We start from the raw sequence: 22733 nt of genomic DNA, 5'->3' as shown, positions 1-22733 counted from the left end.
CCTAAGAACAGGTCTAGGTTATTCTAACACGTCCTGAGGAACACTGGCAGTCTCATAGCTAAAATTAACCACCTTTTACCCCATATTGGACTGCAGAACACAGGTTGTAATTCCACAGTTTTACCTGCTTAGCACAATAGTGTGATTATTCCCAATTCTACTCATATATAAATTCTATAAACATACAGATAATATATTACGTGTTCAAAACCAGTTAACAGTAAAAGCTGTTTGATTCAAGAATTATTAGACCTGCCAGCATGGCTTGGACCAGCAATGGTACTGCAAGAGAGAACACCAGCATCTCCATGGAAATGGCTTGCTGCAGATGCTCAGGCAGTTGAAGGTCTCAGGCTGGGGACAATGACATTAAGAAAGAAAAGTGACCAAAAGCATTTCTTCTGTACACACGTTTCAGCTGTAGTTTCAGTATGAGAAGTGCTTTTGAAAGTAGCAGAATATAACAGTATTTGTAAAATGGCATTGTATTTAATTTCTGTAAGATTTTGTACACCACAACCTTAAAATCCTTTCCAAGTGCCTCCTTTCAATTACTCTAAGACCTAATTGATCTGTAACCAAATTAGGCAGCTATATGAACACTGGAAAGGTGGGCTTGGAATACACATTCTCTATAAAATAAATATAGAAACAGATTTTGAGGAATAATAAAAGCACAAATAAATAATATATATAATCATTAAATAATAATGTAATTACTTTTTATATTATAGTTAAAATTAAGAGGGAGAACACAAGTATATATTATTACTCTCTCATAATTTTTAGTATCAATTTTTCTGTCAGCCAAGATCTAACAGAAGACACTGTTCAAATAAGAATATATTTTATACATTCATTTTTTCAGTGAATTTACTGTAGAATCCTTACCAGTGTTTAATTCTTCACTAGTATTTTCTCTCCTTAAATATATATATAAACAAATGTGGAGTCTCATAAATGATAATTTAGTTCTTGAGAGAACTTCTAGGTTTTTTGTACTAATGACTATGATTGGTAGCATTCTAAGGGTGCCAATTACCATGTAATTATGCTTATATTGATTACTTGTTACCACATATCTCTGTAGTGAAACTGAACAAGTATTCTTTGAATCTATACAAATGTTCTCCCCATAGCCAATAACTGTGTAGATCATGGTCTGCAACTAAATTTCCTCAATTGTTTGTTTTTGCAAACACTTCTCTCATAAAATTTCTTATCTACCATAAAGACTCTCTCATCTCACTGCTAAAGGCTGAGCACAAAGAGCATGAAAATACAGTGAGGTCAGCATATTGTTTTCTGTCTCCTTGGAGAAATCACTAATTATAAATCCTGTCACCCTGCTCAATCTGCTAAACCTGACCTGCTATCAAACATCCATGCAGGACAAAATACAAGTCTGAGATTGCTTTCCTCTTTTTTTCTTTTTTTTTTTTTTTAAAGTTTAACTTCAGTTGCCTTGAAGGTGGTTATCAGAAGTGGATTTACCACAGTAGGTAGAACTTTGAAATCTACTCATTGTTATTTCATAGGGATAGCTCCATTCTGGCCTCCCAGATTTTGTTTCTGTAGCTGGGAAAGTGCAACAAAGTGAATATTGCTGGGTAACCTACCCAAGAGCTTCCCAAGACAGCATAGAAAATTTATTTAGATGCTTCAGGTATTTTAGTCAAATTTTCCTAATCATTTCCATAGGTTTGTCTTTAGGGAAGTAGTAGTCCCTTTGGCACATGAATACTCTAATAACTTTATTTCTTTGTGGTTAACAGCAACCATCCAAATAAGACTTGCACAGGGTGATACTGCAGACTGATACCCTATTTCACACATTCCCTCCCATTCTCATAACATTGCAAATTTAACTTAACCTTTGCAACTTCTTTGTGAAAAATTATTAGTAAAAGAACTCCAAAGTATAATAAAATTATTACACAGTTTTATTTTGAAGAACATTTTGCATTTGTTTTTAATACAAAATGATGTAGGTCAAGAAATAATTTACAAACCTTTAAGTTCTTATCCTGGCATTTGAAATAAGAATGATTTCAGAGGAAGTCTGTAAGCTATTCATAGGAAACTGTCATTATGTACAAAATGTTTATTGACATGTTTTAAACATCACATTTGTAAAAATGTGAACTGGATTGCTATCTAGCATAGGAACTACAGGTAAAACCTGATAAGATAACTTGTTAGAACAAGTCATTGTTATCCAGTGCTAACAAAATAGACAGTAGCTTTCAGGGTGTTTTAATTATCCTCCAAGGTCATTTCAGCCTCAAAGACATTTCAGGGTTTTACTGCATTGTGAACAATATCGAAGCCCTCTCTTGATTGCATAAAAATAAATCTTTGAAATAGTACACATAGAACAACAGAAGGGTAGAGGCAATAAAATATTTTTTATATCAAGGTTTTTGGTTCTGTGGAATCATACTATCACATTTCTTCTCATTCCAAGCAGAGTAAATAGTACTGAAGTAAAGCATTTTCATTTACCTGTGAAGTATTTTCTGCCTCAGATATTTCCTGTGTCAATTTAGGGTATGTAGGTATTACATTTTGTCAAAACTAATTGCCTCATGACCAGGAATACCCTGGCATGAACTTGACAAGGTCTTTGGGTTTTGGGGTTTTTTGCATGGGGTTATTACAAAAATAAAATTAGAACTTACTTTTCAGTAAAAAAAAAAAAAAGTTGAAATTACTTTAAATTTTTTACCTTTCCAAGTATAAGACTGAGTAGTCAATGGTACATCCCTTATGCAGAGAGATTCTTTTGACTCAATTATTTTTAAAAAAAGTCTGATCTGTTGCCAAGTTCAAACTTGACACTTTATCCCAAAAAGAGATTTACACTGAGAGGTGGCTCTATTTAAATATTTATCCTATAGATCTATATATTCCAAGTAAAAATACTTCTATCTAGAATTCTGTGGAGAGTTACAATAATTAGGGTCCATAAATATTGCTGCAGTTCAATTACGGTACAATAATTACAAAATATAGAACATCTCTTTACAAATACAAATCATTGTATATTACAATTAATTTACAATATTTTCTACTATATAATTTTTAGCAAACTATCTTATCTAGTTCTACTATAACCTGGTTGCAAGTGCATTAGTAAGAATGCAATTATTCCAGTATATTTTGCCCTTAACATGATAGTCATAAAACAGACCATCTGAATGATATTTTCCTATGTAAACTGATGTTACATATGACGGATTATTCTTTATATAACTTCTTTTTCCAACGATCTCTAACAGGTAGAGCGTGACAAATTGTATTTTAGAAGAGCATTAAGAAAAGAAATCAGGAGGCAAGTTTGAAAACAATGTTAGAATGGATATGCAAGGGGTAGCTGATATGCTTTGAGCACTGAGGTAATGACATTATTGGTTGTCATCACTCATCTCATGTTGCTGTTTCCCACGCAATCCTGTGCCAGACCTCTACAGACATTGTCACTGACAAAATCCCGCTCTACTAGGAAGGACAGCAGCACAAGGTTGAAAGACAGGCAAGATATTACACCTCAGAATCCTGCTCTAGCCCTCAAAAAACTGATTGTCACAATCTGCTTGGTTTCAAAATAACCTTATTCCTACAGAGGAACTGAAGACTCTGTGGGAGGAGACTTGACCTACCGCAGCTCTGTTCACATTTCGGCAACCTGGAGATAATAAATTTATTAGTTATGGCTTCCTTGAGGTGTGACATCACTCATACAAAACTTGGATTGGTTATTCACTCCAGCTAGTGCCTAGCATCTTGAAACTACGAGGCACTTTTTCTGTTATTAGAACATTTTCCTTGCTAAATACTATAAGCTTGTAATGCATATCATTTCATCAGCTAAGTCTTCCTCGTATCGTCCCGTTTCCGGCTCTTCGTCGCTGTAACCAGGACCAAAATCTTGAAGTTCGTAATCTTGTCTGCTTAAAATGGGGAACATATCCCCGTTGGTCCCATTGCTGATATTTCCATTGAGAAGGTTACTTGCTGCACTCTCCATCTCGTCAATAGTCATGTCACATGCATCAGCAATCTCGTGTTTCGTAGCCGAAACAAATTTAGGGTCCTTTGCATACCTTCCTAGGCCTTCAGATATAAGTACCTGGCAGAGGAGGGGAGAGGGAGTTTCAGTGGAATTACAGAACAACAAACACATCACAACACTGCTCACTGATGGAAAGCACCAGAAATCCCACGCTGAATCACTGGAGCAACCCACAGCCAAAGTGTACAGGTAAATACCAATTAAATCAACAGTGAAAAGTCTGCAAAGCCCACCATGATGTGTGGTAATGTAAGTGGTGCTGCACTACATCTGACACTTCTCCTAGAGATTTGGCAGCAGTCTTTGCTAAACATCAATCATCAGGCTGATACACTAAAGACAACAGTTAATACGTCTCAGATGGTGCAGTTAGAAGAACTGTCTGAAATACAGAATTTTATATGTTCTCAGTACTTTAGAGTACATGAAAAAAAGATGTTGAACTCCCATTTGCAAAACACAACAAAATGTGTTGTTTAGCTCACAGCAATGGAAAGGAAGTGATGGATGGAAGCTACAACCTTAACTATGATCAGAAATGCTGCACACACTTTATCTTCAAATCTTTATAAATATAAAAGGGAATTCTTATCATCCTTTAGTGCCCCTACAAATACATCCTTGCAGTTGTTATTCTCCTCTCTGCACTTAGTACACTGATTCATGGAGGTTTTTTGTCTTTATTTTTTTTTATCTTTTATTCAGATTACTGCAAAAATGGGGATTTATTTCTATAGAAACAACAGAGAGAACAGGCATATACATCATTCCTTATTGCTGTTGTGGAAGGATACTTCAGAACTGATGCACATTTAGAAAACTTACATTTCAAAATTCTGAAATATCTTTAGTTCTCTGATCAATCTCTCGCTAACATGAAGATCTGGATTCAGTAGAAATCCTTTACTACATGGCAGCTATGAATAAATTCCACTCTACCTAAAACCAATTTGTGGCTATAAAAGTAAACATCCATTTTCATTCAGAGAGCTGATGTGAACTTAATCATGCACTTTTAAAAGTTAACCCCAAAACTTCACAGACAGACTCTTGTCTCTTCCAGAGGCTCCTGTGGCACTCACCGCTTCCACCAGGCTGTCTGCACTCCTCTGCTTGTCGCTGTGCTTGTGCCTGAAGTCGTTGGGGACGGTCAGGCTGGCTGGTGTGAATGTCCTGTAGGAAATGTCGGGGTCATCCGTGTACCAGGAGCTCCTGTGCAGGGAGGGCAGGCTGCCATTCATGTGCTCTGTGGAGTCAGCCCTGTCCACCTGGATCAGGGGGGTGTAATAGGGGGAGCGGTCCCTGTTGGGAGGGGTGGCAGGTGGGGTGGCCCAGGAACGCGTTGAACGACTCGGTGAATGTTTATGAGCTTTGCTGGAATCCAGACCTGCCACAGCCATCACCTGGTAAAGGAAAGAATTTTAAAAGTCAGTGATTTCAAATATTCAGTCATACTCATTTCTCACTTCAGCAGTTAACCCAAACCAATTATTTAGGCAGCAAAGTTAACATTTTCTGATGTGTAGTAGCCATGTAGCAGAGGAACAGGACTGAAATTGGTAAACTGACACAACAAAATGGTATTTTTTCCAGTTTACTCATATCACTAAATCTTTTTGCTTATACAATATATTAAAGAAAACAAAGTATAGAAACATTCCTTCTGTCCAGGGCAGGATAGGAAGCTGACAGCATTTTCCAAGCTGGGCACTGAGCCTCAGAAGGTGTCTATCTTGTACTTGCAAATTGTAACAAATGGAGTTGAGATAGGTAAAGAATAATAGACAGCTGCTGTATTATGCAGTCCTGGTCAAAATTTAGGGCATGGTGACTCTGAACACTGAGAGTCAAAGGGGCAGGCTACTCATTCTGTGTTTTGTACAAGGTCGATGTTTGAGAAGCCTTGTGTCTAGCAAATATTACACTGGTACTGCTTCAAACAGCAGTGCAAGTCGGGAGTGCAGTGTGGAGGCTGGAAAGATGTCATTCACTCTTAGTTAAGGAAGGGTTTGAGTTTACCTGCTGTTGCATTAAGTGAAGTGGCAGGGCCGTGCGATGGTGGAAATTGGGAGAGAGTGGAATGTCGTCTTGGCTACTTTGTCGGCGGAGGCATTCGAAGTTAAAGGAAGATCGTCTATGTGCTACAGGGAAACCATAATTCATTAGAAAAACTAAACATTTTTCTCAAAGTCTATTATTTCCAGAATTCCAGGGCCAGTGAACTATGATACAAATAAAAACAGGTAAGAAACAAGTTGTGCTAATAGAATATGGCAGGTTATAAGATAAAGGACAGATTAATCACATAAGCAAAAGCAGTCCAAGGTAGAAATCATAGAAGCAACCTAACATAGCAAAATTAGAAGCAGCTGTTTCAGAAAACAAGCTTGTCTGATGCAGCTGTCTGGCTCAGGCACTCAGCTGCAGAGTTTTGCCATAAACTGCTGTGACTTTCTTCTTCCCTCCCCATGGCTTCAAGCTTGGTTCTAACAAACCTGATTTCCCAAAGGAAATTTGAAGTCTCCAGTTCCTTGGAAGCAATGTGCAGTATATAAAACTGTATCCAAGTCAACTCAGGTTGTCAATTCCTGATGTTTATTCTGCTGCTTAGGACAGCAATCCTCCATTGTGCCTGCTGTTATGTGCACTTTCATGATAGAAAAGAAAAAGTAGAACTCTGAACTGAATCAAGATGTTTTGGCTGATGTGGAGCTGTTTCAGCTGATCTTGTTGAAATCCTGCAGAATGATGGGAAGCAGGTGGGTACCATTCCTGTGCCAGCTTCAGTGCACAGAAAGCCTGGACACTGAGCTGCAGCTGGAATCCAGATCAACCCTCACAGCTGCAAGCACTGGAGTGGGACACTGGAGAGAACCTGGCTGTACCATGTGAAGTGCCATGGAATTATGGCACCCCACAGTTGTCACCAGACACTTCATGCTGGATACTATCAAAGAGCCACTGAACTAAAATAGGCAACTCCACAAGGTGATTCTGTCTAACTAATGTGGATTTCTCCCTTGTCTCTATGACAAATCCAAATACAGGAAAGCAAGCCTTAGCTCCTGATCCTAATATGCTAAATTTCCCAATACCAAAATGCAATCCAAAAAGTCCCTTCATCCAAAACAAGGCACTTCTTTGCATATGCTTCTCTGCAGAGAAGAGGCTGAAAGAAAATCTCAATCATTCCTCAGTGTACTTCTGGAAGCTGCTCAAGTCCTGTGGTGAGATGTGTTTGGTATAGAAACATCCAGAAAGCTTGACAGAGAGCTCAGTTTACTGACAGCACTGGATGTTATGTTCACTTGGACTGAATCAGATGCTAGCAGGAACTGTTTAGTGCAACGCCGCGTGTTCTTTTTTTTTCTTTTTCTTTCTTTATGTGAGATGATCAAGGCTTCCTCCCAGGCCATACACTAGTTACAAATAACAGATTTGAAATTCTTTTAAAATTTGCTCAGATACTGAGCTGCTAAAATCTCTCACCTCTTTTCTGGAGTTATAAATAAATGGTTATGACAGGAGGTCTGACACCGATTGCTCTTATGCCATTACATTGGTGAAAGTCAAAGACTTCCTGAATTACCCTTATGCAACTTTGATCAGAACTAGGTCCTCTTATCCTAGGATATCAAATACTCTTATCTAGTACCTTAGCCTAGTCTCCTGTAGATGAGATAAATAGCATAACTTCCGCTAAATAAATGACTGCCAAACACTGTCATTAAAACTTTATCTCCAAGACTGCAGTTAGAGGAAACCTTCAACCCTCCACTCAAAACATTTTCATGTGCAGACCCAAGAAAATTTCTGTATGAAGGCTTTTCTCCTGCAATCTGTGAAATGGATATGCAAAGCATCTATCTGTTTCTTTGGCTTAAAATTCTTCTGCTATCAGAAAAGCCTGTAGAAAGATATTCAGGGGTCTCCTTTCACAGTCTCTCCTTCATCTGATGTATTTCCCTTTTACTGAAAGACAGCAGCTTTCTGTACCCTTCACTATTGCTCAGCTGATTTATTTGCTCTCCGTGGTGCAAGACTCATTCTGCCCCTGTGCCCCTTAAGGGCAGAAATCCAAAGAGCAGAGACCATTGCCAGTCTTGTCATAAGGAGTTGGGAGCCTAAAGTGTGGATTTAATACTGGCAGTATTGCTGGAGAATGCAATCTTTATTGTATGAAAATATATCTTGCTGCTGCCTTTTACCACTGCTTTCTGTAGCTTTAAACAGTCTGAGACTGTACCCCAGATACAAAATTATCTCAATACACTTGAGAATCTCTGAGACAAGAAAAAGCCTTAAAAAGAGGTTGCTTTTGCACTTGTAGTGCCACCCCAAGGACTTCCTCTCTGTGAAATGTCAGAGGTCAAAGACCAAACCCAAGAATGTTGAGTCTGTGCCTGGTTTCACCAAAGGATTAGCACTGCTAATCTCTGCTCTAGGGCCTGGAACACATAAAGACAGAATTACAAGATAAGAAATGTAGAATAAGAAGAAATGTAGATAAGAAGAAATGTAGATAAGAAGAAATGTAGAAATGCAGATAATGCAATATTGTTCTTGAGATAAGGAAAAACCAAGGGATACAGATATAAGGAAGAGAAGAAATAAAAATTAAAGAAACAGGAAAAAACATCTGTTGACAGTGCTATCTCTATAAATTGAAACATCTTTCCCTCAGAAGAAACAGAATTTTAAGCATTGTTCCTCAGATAGCAGAATAAAGTACCAATGGCAATCTGAAATAAGATGCTTAAAATCCAAGTTTTTTTAAAAAAGCCTTTTTAAACTGGAATCTGTCTGAATGCATTTGAATTATTTCAGATTTGCAAGCAAATTGTCCTGAATGTACTTACGTGGTGGTGTTGGAGGTAGCAGCCGTCTCCTAGGAGATCTTTTTGTATCATAACACATCTGTGAATCATCTTCCTCAAAAAAACCATGTGGGTGATGGTAACCTTTTGGTCTCTCAAAATCTGAGTCATGGCAGTGATATCTACAGTGGTAATCATATCTGTGCCTGCATTAAAAATCAAAGAAGAAAATATTCTTTCAGTGAACTTTTGTAAACAGTTCCAAAATTAGTTTCCTTCTAATTTTCAGGTCTACTCTTTCTCCAGCAAGATAATTAACCACTGCATTCTGTAATTGCGTAACTCATATTTAAAATCCAATTTCTGTAAGATTTTGAGAGAGGGCATATACTTTTGTACTAGTAAAGTTACATGGTCAATTCTTAGGCTAAATTTTTAATCATACTGTATTTTCAATTAACTTAATCTTACCAGTACAGGCAGAAATATAAGACCTCAGTTGCACACTGCTTTAAAAATAAAACAAATACTCTTCTAGTCCTGCCATGCTCTCTTGAGAACCCTGGTTAAGGTGCAGAAGCTCAGAATGGATTTAAGCTTCTTACACTCTGGATATTCTCATGTTTAAAATTAGATTTTGGAAGGGTGTTACTTGATGCTAACTGTCATACAAAAAAAATAAGTGACCTGAGGCTTCTGTAAAATTTAGCTTTCATGCAAATCTCAGCTTTTATGCAAACCAACACAAACGCAGATTAGGGTGCCAATCCTACCAGAATTCAGCTGGTGAATGTAGAGGAGAAGGAGGAGGAGAATTAAGCATGTCTGGCACTTGAGCATATGCACTTCTGCATCTAAGATAAAATTGCAATAAATTCCTCTACTTCTGGGCCAGACTTGAAAATTTTAAAAAAATGGACCAAAGTGGAGATTATTTTTGAGATGTTACTGAATGTATTCAGTAGAAGGGAATCACCTTTGGAATACTCTCTGTTCCTACTCATCATTTCCCATTTCAGCAGTTGTGGAGTATTAATTTAATTAGAGAATTTGCAGTGTGAGTGTACTTAATGAAGCCTTTACATCTGTGTACCTAAAATACTGGAATATTTTTGCATGCTATTTTATTTAACAAATATTTTTATTTAACAACAACATTTTATGAAACAAATGTCCTCACCTGTTTCCTGACAACATACTGTCATCTTCATAATATTCTTCTCCACTGTAATACTCCTGCTCTCCCAAATAATGATCATCATTGCAATAGTCTTGGACTTCATGTTCTTCCCTGCGAATCGTAGGTCGGCGCCCATCACCAGTGTCAGATCTGTAAGCAGCAACCAAATAGTGGGGGTTTTTTTCTATTTTTATCATTTATATGTTGTTTATTGTATACAGAGCTCCTTTAATGTGCTTCAATGAGGAAGAGAAAAAGACAAGCATTAACAGCTCTCTAGTTCAGAATGTGGTGTTACAGCAGTGCAGAGCAGTGCAGTTCAGAACATGAATTATGTATCTGCTTCTTCTTTATTTCCTTGTGGTGCAACAGAAAAACAATAAAAGGATGCTCAGTGAAATTAAATACATTCTAGATAGTTTTATATGGTACACACTGTCATTTGGAAAAACACTGCCTCTCTCCAATGCCTGAGGTTTGCCAAATGGCTCAACTATTAAGAATTCTCACTGAGGTGTTCAAAAACAAATCTGAAATGGATATGCAAATCTAGACACTCAAACCACCACTGAGCACCCATTTACCAATGCACTTCAATTCAGCCAATCCATCCTATATTTTAAAAAGTGTCTTAGAAAATATTTAGACAGAAGACTAGCAAAGATTTTGGGTCTCCTATGAAAGGAAATGTACACATTAACACTTATCAAAGCTATCACCAGTGGTTTTTCCAGTCTTGGTAAGTCAATTTTTAACAAGGGCTACAATCAGGTGTGATCTTTAGCCTGTTGAAAACTGCAGAAACCTGCCTGGACTTTCAAAAGGACTTGAATAATTTTGAACTTTACCAAAAGTTTGTCCTTGTAAAATGGGCAGTAAAAAAATTGACTTAAAAATTGTCACTTAAGTTACTGAGCACATGCACTGCTATACAGTTAATTTAGAAATGAAACAGGAAAGGAGAAAAAAAAAAAAAAGGAAGAAGAAAAACTCCCTGTCCAATTATGTCATAAAAATATCAACTCACCTAATATATGTTTCATAGTAGCGTGTTCTATCCAGGTAGGACATGAAAATGAGAAAAATATTTTAAGAACAAGTCATTTAGAGAAATTCTTCGGTGATTACAATGTCTGTGCTGTAACACAGCACAGTGTAATGAATTCACTTTAAAGAAAGCTGCTACTTTCAAACCCCAGTGAATCTTTATGCATTTCCCATTCATCAGAGCTAGATTTTAAATACAGCTCATACATCAGAAGGCAACAGAAGTGAAGATTCAAATTAATTTCACTTAGCTAACATTTCCTATAGTGTATTTATAAATTATTTAAAAACAAGGATGTATTTAAGTTTACCTCCTACTGCTTGGCCGTCTGCGCCTCTCGTGGTCAGTCCTGGAGTGTGAGCGGTAACTGTTTTCAGATCTATGCTCACGATTTCCAAAACTTGCGTGTCTTCCATGGACTTTGGACACGTTGGCATTATTGAGATTGGCATTTGTTGAGTTTGGAACGTGCTTTCCTACCGAGTTGTGATTGTGATGGTTGTGGTACACAGAGTTTCCTGCCTGATGATACATGTTTTTCTCAGTATCGCTTGCAGAGGGAATTGAAGGCCGCTGGACGTGTAAGGGACGGTGTGTGGTGTTGATCTGCTGAAATGAATCTCGTCTGTCACTGCTAATGTGGTTTATGTGGTTGCCAAAGAGGGCACCATTCCTCTGTTTTAGGGGAAGAGAAAGAAAAAAATTATATCAGGTATCTTAACAGAACGTGCTCTTGACAGTGACAACTGACTTTTCTCTCCTACATGCATAGAAAAGTAGCAATTCGAGTAACCTGTGATTTTTCTTTCTAATTTTATGATGCTTTAGATGGGATCTCCTGAAGTGACAGAGATGTGATTGTGGTGATGACAATATTGTATTTCAGAGTCAAATAAACAGTATGCCGTGATCGTTATTCTTTTCCACACAACTAAAAGTGACACATCCAGCTTTCTCCACATTTTATTACGCAGGAGAAACCTAGATTCCCATACATGAACATGCACCAGCTTCCTCAGAAAGAGACGTGTTTGCTGAATTTTTGGGAAGGCTTTGGTGGAGCTCTGTCCTGCTCTCCCGGAGCCCCGGTTTGCAGCAGGCGTCACTCAGACAGGATGGAGTGCCATGCAACAGCTTGCAAGCAATCCCAGGTAGGGAACATTCAGCTTCAGTGCTCCCATTCTTTCTTCTCACAGAGGTACAAGAAAGAGTAGTTTCTGTTCATCAGCCCTGGGGGTGTAATGGATGGTGAAAGGGAGGATGAGGTGCTAAGTTATGACTGTGACATGCAGCTGTCTTGGACACCTGACCCAGGTTAGGGAGCCTCCCTGTCTAGCCAGGTGTGGGTCCTGGATGACAGCAGTCTGAGTTGCAGCTCAATCTAGAGAAGACAGGAGGTAATGATGGTTGGCAGAGAAATGCATCTATTGATGGCAGCTGAGCCACTGTCTCCAGTGCCACGTCCTCCTTTTCGCAAAGGACAGTAGCAAGCTATGGGGATTCTGCTGTAATTCCTGCAGAAACATGATTTTACATCTGCTTCTTATGAAATGCTTGGGAAAAAACAAAGTTTTCTTGCTGGCTGACAAATGGTTTGCAGACTGCCTCTGATTATAACACCAAATTTACACGTTCACCATTTAGGACTAAATAAGATAACGAGGAAACCAAATCTTTTTTCTGATTGATTCTTACTGAGATCCCTCATGGGACTGGAAATGGCATTTATATTTAGTTGACCTCTATGTAAACCCATGCATCCATTTTAAAATACACAACTCCCTGTCTGCTGTAGTTTGCTAGCATGTTTTCATTTTCTTCTTCCTATCTACCACTGCAGAGATAAATACAAGCTTCAGCCTTGCTAGTATCAAAGTTTGAGATGGCAAGGTTCATGCCTTTTGATAGAATTTGCTCAAGAAAAAATAAGAATTAATGAGAAAGAATTAGGGGAAGGAGAACCACCCTGCAGGAACTGCTGTCTAAATTTATGAAGAAATGCAAGTGTCCTGTTACTACCATTTCTATAGATTTTTACATAAAATATACTTGTTTATAAAATATTTATATTTTCTGATTTGAGGGGTTTAAAAGTATTACTAATATTATATTATTTCATATTCAAGGATAAGGTCACTCTTTACTCTCATATTATACAAAAAACAATTCACATGGTTGTGTTCTGACATTACTTTATAAACATCTTCCTCCTCCTCTGGATTGTTTTCCTCTGGTTCATCATCTTGCAAGTCACAGGATATAGCTCGGCGTATTTCTGGGCCAATATCATGAAGTGTCCTTAGTCCTGCCTAAATCAATGACAATACCATAATACATTAGGAAAGCAAATTCTTTTTTGCTCTTTAATTACAGGTGTTAAGTTTATTTTAAAGGACAATTAACAGTTTTTGTATCCTGACATCCACAGAGGATGCACCTTGCTGTAAGTTCCTTTACTGTTACTAATAAAAAGTTTTATATATTCCAGTACCACCCTGTTGAGGTGATCGTGTCTTTATTATCTCACAGTGTAGACACTGACTAAAACACCACTGATGTTAATGGACCCCTATAGAAGAAAAATTAATCTTATTAAAAGGTGTAAGTAATCAGCAAGAGCTATAATAAAATGCATTTCAATGAGATGTATATTCAATGTCCAAAACATGTTTGCAGCCTGTGTCAACAAAGAAACGCAAGGAGATCTTTGCTATAGCAACAGCAATTTTAGCAGAGCTCAGATGGAAAAGAAAGCAGTGAAATAATTCCAGCTCATCTGCACTGCACTATGATTTGCAGATATTTGGTGTAAAGCTTCAGTTTAGGACAGAAACCCTTTGAGTTGGAGCAGCAGAGGCTCGGTGTACATCGCTTCATATTCCTCTCAAGTTTGCTACCACAAGCAACATTTAGGAAAAGGGATAATGCTGAAACAGTCCTGGACAGACCTGCACATCAGGAGGAAAGAGACATCATACACCACTCAGCCAAGAACTCAGTGCTTTGTACAGGCCTTCCTGCAACAAGGAGACATTTTTCCTGATTTAACTCTGGCTGTTATGGTCCAAAGCAAGAAACACAATCTCATTCTTTCCAGCAACTTCTTTTATCTCATCAGGTTCAGAAGAAATCCAAGATGTGTGTGTGTTTAACCCTTCACTACCACTACACTTACACTACTAAAAATCCTGCACAGCACTTGGCTCAATTTTTTATTATGATCTAAAAATCTGATTTATTATTTTTTAGCATTTTTGGAGGAGACGTGAGGGCTGTCCCAGCACAGCACTGACATTGCATGTTACTTGCCCTGGGGGGAGCATGAGAATGTGTAGAGAATTTTGTGTGTTTCAGAGCTGCAGAAGGAGCTGAGAGACCCTGGAGGACCCCAAACATGGCTAGGTCTCACTGATGCTGTTTCTTCACACATTCCCAGGAGCACACTCAAAACTTCTGCTCAAAACAGAAACAGCTGCTTTGCTGGGGAGAAATGGCATTTATGCAGTGTGGGCAATCAGAACCTGGAAAGGGATGAACCAAAAAGCTTTGAACCTTAATGGTGTAGATTTACTACAGGCTCCACTTCAGGTTTCACTCACTCCAGTATTTCCCTTCCTGAAAAAGGTGCTTGACTAATCTTATTATCTACATCTATTTGGCAATTCCATTTTCTTCCTCAGGGATGAACTTTGAGAGTTATGCTATAATTGAACAAGACTCTAAAAATCATTTACTAGTGAGTTAATATACAGTACTAGTTTCATGAATACATTGTGCTTTTTCCCACTTCTTATGCTAATTGCACAGTCAAAACCTCAGCAAGGTTGCTAATGTCATCCTTTTGCAAGGTGCTAAAGGGAAGAAAAATTAACACTTTGAGGTACAGCTATTCAAGTGGAAGACCAGAGGTGTCTATTTACTTAGCAGAGACGGTGTTTATTTACTAGAGGACTGCTATTATATTTTGTTTATTTGACCATTAGCTACAAGAGCCACTTGCACTTCACACTCACTACCTGCTGACTTTAGAGCAAAGAGAACTAAAAAGAAAAGAAAAACTTCAACTGTCACTTGAACATAAAAGTAAACTGAGCTTAGTATCAAGAGAATACAATTTTAAAATTGCTAAAAGAAGGAAATTAGCATCCAAAAAAATACCTGAATAGACCTACACTACAGCACTGAACAAAAGAGACACAGCGAAGTCTTGATTGTCCAGAGGAGCCCATCTCTCAGCTCTGGCTGAGTGTGCTGCTCTAAAACTGCCCAAGAGCTCTCATTTTTCAGCCAGCCTGGGCTGCATTCAAGCTGAGCCCTTCTGTGAACACAGCACTGTCAGAGAGCAGCACCAGACAAAATTTAACTCTGACAAAATCTACTAGCTCATACTCCTGTCTACCAAATTGTGGCAAAGCCCCACAAGTATATGCCTGGAAGCTGAGAAAAGCCACGTGTTTGACAGCAACACACTGAATAGTAATTTAATTTTGATTACATTTCTAACTGCCTTCTGGCTTACTTCTTGGTGAATTACCCCTCCTTTACTCAAGAGAAAGCAGGCAGCCTTTATCATCTCATCTCTCTCCAGCAGTACTCATTTCCAAGGAACAGACCTCTTGCATTTACAGTCAGCAGGGGAAGAGAGGAACCTGGCTCACTGTATACAAAGGTATATGTTAGTTACATCAAACCCAGCAGCTTTATTCACTCACAGCCAGCACTGAATCTCTCAAGCAACACCAGTCTACAGAATTGAAATATTCCTCAGTTTATTTGCTCTAATGAACGACCTACAATAATTTTGTGAGCTCTCTCCTCAAAATGACTGCTCCCACTCACTGTCTCATTTTACCTGGTGCAATCCAACAGTGTTCTAAGTAATCTAAGAAACATTTCTATGACAGGGAGCACCACATAATGATACAAATGCTCATTCTGAGCTCTTACTGATAAGACAATTCTTCATTAAATCAGTCAACTACCACTAAAGTGGGACTGACACAAAAGCACAGGAATTGGTACCTTTATGTCAGTAGGAAAATCCCTTCTTTGAACCACACTTAATGTCTTCTGTGAAGACTGAAGAGGCATCATGGACTGATCAAACATTTGACTTTACCTTCAAGTGCTTCAACACCAAAGATCTCTTAAACAAAAGAGCACACACAAATATCAAGCCAACCTTCCCCAAATCTCTTCTTTAGTTTACAGGGAAGAAGGGTCCTTCAGATACATATTCCCTACATAATATTGCACATTTCAGTCTACCCAACAAGAACCTGGGTGACAATGTAAAACACAAGAGAGCAGTGGGAGCACTCCATGCCCTTCATTTATGAGGTTCTAAAAATTGTTACATTTAAATCAGAGATAAAAGCAAAAGCTGAGCAGATGGGGCTTTTCAAAAAAGAGAGCCTGGATAGTGAATTGTCCACCCTTGCCAGAGGTGTGCTTGTTTCTTTTTCACTAAGACTGCTAAAGTTCTTACGAGGTGGTAATTGCCCTAAGTAGAACTTTGTAAGACTTTTATTACATGTAGAGATTCAAGATGTGCCACATTCCTGAAGCATCATGTTATCATGAATATTTAAAAAGTCAAATTTGAGTGTTATAGAGGAATTACTTCCTCACAGCCCTTGATCATGGCTCTAATTCTGTTCTACAGATTTCACTAGAAGTTTGCAAAAGAAGTTATTTCTTGTTCAGACACATTGTTTATCCAAAATTTAATTTTTGATTCCTTCCTTGCTTCATCTTTTTTATCTTGTAGGTGAGAGAAAGATGAGAAGTATCAGTCCAAAGATTACTTAGCAAAGCAGTGACACAGAATGCTGAACAACATAATTACATGCAAAACCCAAGAATGTCTTTAATTAGGCTTTCTCATAAATGCCCAGAATGACTTCAGATGAACATGGTAATTCTGTGCAGCTGTGCTCTGGAGGCACAACAGCACCTGCAATGTTTTCTGGATGGCACAAAGCACAGATACACCAGTGCTGGGTCCTAAATAGCATCTCAAGAGACAATGACTGATGCTTCTGTCTCTCACAGACCATTGAGACAATACAGATGTGTTTTCAAAAGCAGAAATACAGAAAAGCAGAAAAACAGAAATGTAGGACTCCCTCATCCTCAGTGAGAAAAGATATCATATGACAAATAACTGCACCACTAGACAGGTTATTTATGCCTTAAGGGGCTTGAAAAGCACCTCACACCAAAACATCAAAACATTTGGAAGTTAAACATGTAAACATTTTGAAAAGTCTGCTTTTAACAAATGCCAAAAAAATTTTAAATCAACTTCCCACATCTACAGTATGCATAAAAGAGTAACACCATTTAAAATATATGTCTTATATTAAGAAATCTGTGTATAATGCAGGACTCCAGTCATGAATTTCAGAAAAAAATTCAAATGTTCATAAATACTGGAACTACAAAAAATAATTTTCCATATACTTAAACTCAGTTCACATCCATTTTAAGATATGGTTCAACCTACATATAGATGCAGTTTAAGCTTAGTTCAAGAAGTGCAAGCACAATACCCTTATTTAAATAATATCACTGTCACCTACACTATTTCCAATCGCTAAAATACCCTGTGGTTCCTCTTCTGAGCCATCTTAGAGTGATACCAGGAACTGGAAGACACTGGCAAGCTTTGCTTCACAGACTTTACAACAATGCTGTATATTTATGTATATTGCTATATAAACTCACTAGAACTGGAAAAATACCACAAACATTAATTCTAAATGCTTAGGCTTTCAGAGCTTCACAATCCTGGAAGCCTATGACTCTAAAAACATTCCTGTAAACCTCAAAAATGTAAATTACATTTATAGGCAAAGAACATGTTTTTACTATCTGCTTATTTCAGAGCAAAGAAAACTACAAGAGTAAAACACCTCACAGCTACACTGACACTTCAACATAAAAATAAACTGAGCTTAGTATGAACAGAATACAATGACAGAACTACTCTAAAAAGGAAATAAGCATGCAGAAAAATAGCTGAATAACCTACACTATAGCAGTGGACATAAGAGACATAGTAGTCAAGCCTTGATTGCCCAGAGTTCTCCATCCTGGCAGAGCGCGGCTCCCAGCGCTGAGCGCGCTGCAACTGCACCGAGCCCTGAGCCAGCCCAGGCTGCCAGAGCTGAGCCCTTCTGAGAGCACCACATGAACATGAGAGCACAATTAAATGGAACTTCAGCAACAAACCAACCCTCAGAGGGTTTGGCTTCTTCGTTTTCTATAACAATTTACTGCAGGGTTAATAATAGTTGTAATGTTTGCAGAGAGAAAAAAGCATAATTAGTTTAATCTGAAATACGTTTCCAAAATCAGGCTCAGGTCAATAAATCAGTGCTTTTATGTACTTGGGATGTGAAAGAAAATATCCTTTAACTTTTATTTTTGTATATTAACAAAGAGGGCTACACATAAATAGATATGAAATATAGATGTGTTGCATAGTTTTTACAATAAGTGTTTTCCATAGGAAAAATAGTGTAGAATTAGTTCATTCCTTCTCTGTGCTAGATGAAAGTAATTAAAATTGTTCATGCTTCACTTAACATCTATTTTACTAGCAATGTGACCACTGTTTGGCTCAATACAAGTTTCCAGCATTACATAAAGACATCCCTTTCTGACCCAGAAAATATATTTGTTGTCACTGCATAATTATCAGCCAATAGAACAAGAAAGGCAATGGAAGCCTTTTTTGTTAGTGACCTCAGGGCATGTGTAACACCACAAAAATGGGAAAAACAGCTGACTCAAACTGCTCACCCATCATTTCACAGCACTTGTCCTCTTGCCTTCAAAAGGGTGTGAATTCCCCTGGGTCTGCAGAAGGCAAACTGAGGGGTTCCAAGGCATGTTGTTACTGCAGCTCTGAAGATGATTTTGGTGATAATATGCAAGTTTAAACAAGCTGTGGTTGCTTATCATCTGAAGTGTCCTTTTCTGAGTGAGGAGGAATTTGAAACTTCATGGCAGAAAGACTTCCTTGACTTAACAGCAGGAGCAGATAATCATTCCCTCTTTAGGCTCCTGCCTCCTCTCTGACACAAACCCAAACAGCAGCCTAGGTTAGGCTAACAGTGAATGGTACACCCTTGAGGAAAACCTGAGCTCTACAGAATAAAAATCACCCTGAATGAAGTTACTGTGGAGCAAGAAGAGGAATTCCTGCCTGCTGCATGCTCTGGCATACACAAGCAAATCCAGTTTTGCAGGGCGATCTACTCTAATTTTCTAACTCAACCCAAACTTCCATGGTTTCTTCTCCTGCACCAAACATATCTCCAATCCAATGTCAGAAGGAGCTGTTTCCTTTATTGGAGTTGGGTGGAGATTCTGGCCCCTAAACATGAGGGGCCACCAGGGACATTCTTGTGACACAGTTCACAAGTTTTGAGTTCATATAACCATGAAAAAATTTGGGCGATGGATGCAACTTTCAGTTTCATGTGTTAAAATACCTCAGTCTCAACGGCAAAAAACCCCTATTCTGTATATTCTAGTGTTAATTCACCCTGAAATTAAATGCTCTGTGCCTCCCTCTGAAGATAACATCTTCTAAGAGCAGTATTTTTACACATGCTCCTTTGGTCACTCTGACTTCCTGAGTCCACAGACTGGATCTTCAGCTAGGTAATGTGACTTCCAAGGGATGATTTATTCCCACACCTGGTGAAACAAAACTTATTAAAACAACTACTGTAGGCCACCAGAAAGCCTCAGTGGACTTTCTGAGCTCAGAATTTTACTCTGTGTTACGCAATTCTCTTCAGCTGACTAAAGACAGTGTGGATGGCTCCCTGTCTTTCATACTACACTTTTTCTGGAAGTGCTATTCTTGCTGAAAATGTTACATTTTATGACCTTGAACTATAGTTGTAATATTGTGGAGATTTTGTTTTGCAGTTCTAAAAACCTTTTTAATCTCACATGTAAAAGATTTTAAATTATTCTGCATCACTTTTCTGCCTGTGTTAATGTAAGGTGCTCTGTCAGAGACAGCAGCATAAGAAGAACATGTTTTTAAAAGTTTTAGCTAAAAGCATGGCATCCAATTTAATATCCCAGGTTACAACTAAAGGACTAGTTTAAAAAAAGTGTAATTCCCTTGGAAAAACAGGGCCTTAGGCCACTTGACAGTTACAGAGTTTCCCTTCAGTGTCTTCAAAAGTACAGAATGAAATTATTGTAAAAAATTCCTCCTGAGTATGAGGAATAAAAGAGGGCAAAGAAATTATCTATGTTTTTTAAAAAGCTGTTTCAGTCTCATAAAGCAGGGGAAATGGCAACATCCTTTAATGTTTTGCCCAACAGGTGTCCTTTGAATTAAAACACAATAGATTCTGTCACAAGGAGCCTTCTGTCTCACAGGGGCTGTTTGCTCTCTCAAGGCAGGAAAGTGTGACATGGCCAACTGTAAGAATCAGCAGGATTATAAACTGTAACTCATGTTTTTCTTCACTCAAACAGGAAGGGACTGTAAATCTCGATAGCAGGTTGTTTTTCTTCATCTCTTGCGAGAAACAGGAGATAAGGAAAGCCAGAAGCCAAGAGAGATTTCCTGGGCTTGCCCATCTTTAAAATGTGAATCTCACAGAGGCAGATCTGGCTGTCTAAATGGTTTAATAGGCTGTCAATTTTCAGAGCTAGCCAGATATTGGGTTTTTTTGCTAGGCACAGAGGAAGCTCTTAGCAGGTTCTCTCAGAAAAATCATTTCTGTGGCGCTCTTCTTCCCTCCTCACCGAATGCCAATTAATGCAAAACCAGCACACCAGGCTGGATAACCCAGGAACTACAAGGTTTATTATATCCTTAGGAACCATGTTCTTCACTAATTAACTAGTTCATTCACCCCAAGAGAAAGACACAAGTATCAGCTAAAATACAAGAGCATTTATGGCTCATATGGCCTTTGACACAAATTGGAACAGGTGACATTGCTTTTACCTGCTGATTTGCTTAAGGATTTTGCAGCATGACATCTGGTCTAAAATGGAGTGAGATGTGAACTAGAATATGAAAATACAGTTGTTCTTGTTCTTTACAAGTAGAAGAATGAGATGGCTGGAAAACCTTTTCTTAATAGCCTAGTAAAAGTACTTTCCTTGTCTTATTTAAAGCTCTAAGCAAGCAGTTCCAATATAGAAAGGTTCTAAATGACCGAGTTCAAAAAATCACAGCCAGATGTAGGCCAGCTTCTGCTGCTCTCATCTCCAGTTCAGAAAGCAGGGGCTCTTAGCAGTGATATGACCATGACTACCAGACACTGTGAAATTGAGTTCAGAGAAACTTAGTAAAAGCTGCTGCTGAAGTGACATGCCTGCCCTGACAGTAGGAAGTTGCTAATTAAAAAATGAAAAATAGAAAGGCTCTAAATAGAAAAGGTATACATAGCCAAAACTAAAAATAAAGGTCCTGTATTTAATGTCAGATTTCAGTGTCAGGAACTCAGGCATAGCTGAGGGAGAGAAGGCTGACAAATTCTTTTTCTGTGGTTGCTCCATTCATGTCTTTATAACAAAGTCAGGTGCTGCAATAGTGAATGTGCAGCTTGTTGGATTAATTAATGCTGGAGCACCTCTGCTATAGTGACACAACAATCATCACAACTTCCCTGAAAAACTGGGTAAAAGAGCAATACTGCATGTTTCTTAGTATATTGCTTACCAGAGAGATATGCAAACATTAATTGACCTAGAGTGTTTGAGAGAATAAATGGGAAAACAGTTACTATTCGTTTTCCAAGAACTGAAATAATATTTTCATAGTTACAAGGTTTTCATGGATCTTCTAACAAAATTTCTGTAGTTGAGACACAAATTGGATCATATACCCATAAATTGTGCTGCCAAAAGTGATTGATAAGAACAAAGGCTTTTGAAAACTTTGAAGTTTGATAAGCATTTAAATACAAATTTTTGGACAAAGCCTAGAAGACAGAGGTTGAAAATGGAGACATCCTATTTTTATACATTATAAGGCCAAAAAGATTCTCTCTGATAATTTATACTAAACTGCTTATTACACATCCCACAGGACTATTCTCAGGGTCATTGATCACAAGAAATCAATTCCCTGTTAAAGTAGAACATCTCTTTTAGCAAGATATCCAGCTCTGCTTTAAAGCTGCATCTGCATATAATTGACTATTCTAACAAACACAGCATTATGACCTTGAATTAGAAATGCTGTAGCTTCCAGTTTAAAATTATGTTATTCATTTATATGCTGGACTGGGATTTTTTTTTTCCCCCCAACCACAGGATTCAGGTCTCTTTGAAACAGTATTTCCATTTTTATTCAATCTAGTTGAGTTCCTACTGATTTTCTAGAAAGACAAAAGCAGAGAAGAGGAAGAAGGGGAAAAAGAATGCTATAATCTTCCCATCTACTAGCCCAGCACATTTTAATACCATGAGAGCACTGTTTAAATCAGAAAAAAATGTTCCATGCCTCAAATCCCATGTTGCAGATTTCAAGTAGAGATTCATGGTCATTTTTTTTTAATTGAAAAATATTTGTCTAAGGAGAGAGGAAGAGCTGAGTCTTTCCAATTCCATCTTGCCCTT

At 38.0% G+C, this 22733-nt stretch overlaps 1 protein-coding gene across 21 annotated transcripts in view; it reads right to left on the bottom strand.

Moving 5' to 3' along the window:
• Positions 1-1920: 1920 nt before the first annotated feature.
• CACNA1D (calcium voltage-gated channel subunit alpha1 D) overlaps positions 1921-22733 on the bottom strand; it is a 168374-nt gene continuing 147561 nt past the window's right edge. For all 21 annotated transcript variants that reach the window (XM_015640922.1, XM_015640926.1, XM_015640930.1 and 18 more), the window contains 8 exons: positions 13313-13429; positions 11431-11795; positions 11100-11126; positions 10073-10222; positions 8935-9098; positions 6095-6216; positions 5158-5478; positions 1921-4132 (listed from right to left, as the gene is read on the bottom strand). In XM_015640922.1, coding sequence (XP_015496408.1) covers positions 3839-4132; positions 5158-5478; positions 6095-6216; positions 8935-9098; positions 10073-10222; positions 11100-11126; positions 11431-11795; positions 13313-13429 — 1560 coding nt within the window. In that variant the 3' untranslated portion in view covers positions 1921-3838. The remainder of the gene's footprint in view (positions 4133-5157; positions 5479-6094; positions 6217-8934; positions 9099-10072; positions 10223-11099; positions 11127-11430; positions 11796-13312; positions 13430-22733) is intronic.

The sequence above is a fragment of the Parus major genome, chromosome 12 (genome assembly GCF_001522545.3).
Source record: "Parus major isolate Abel chromosome 12, Parus_major1.1, whole genome shotgun sequence".
Lineage (NCBI taxonomy): Eukaryota > Metazoa > Chordata > Aves > Passeriformes > Paridae > Parus > Parus major.
This window is presented reverse-complemented; position numbering and strand designations above follow the sequence as displayed.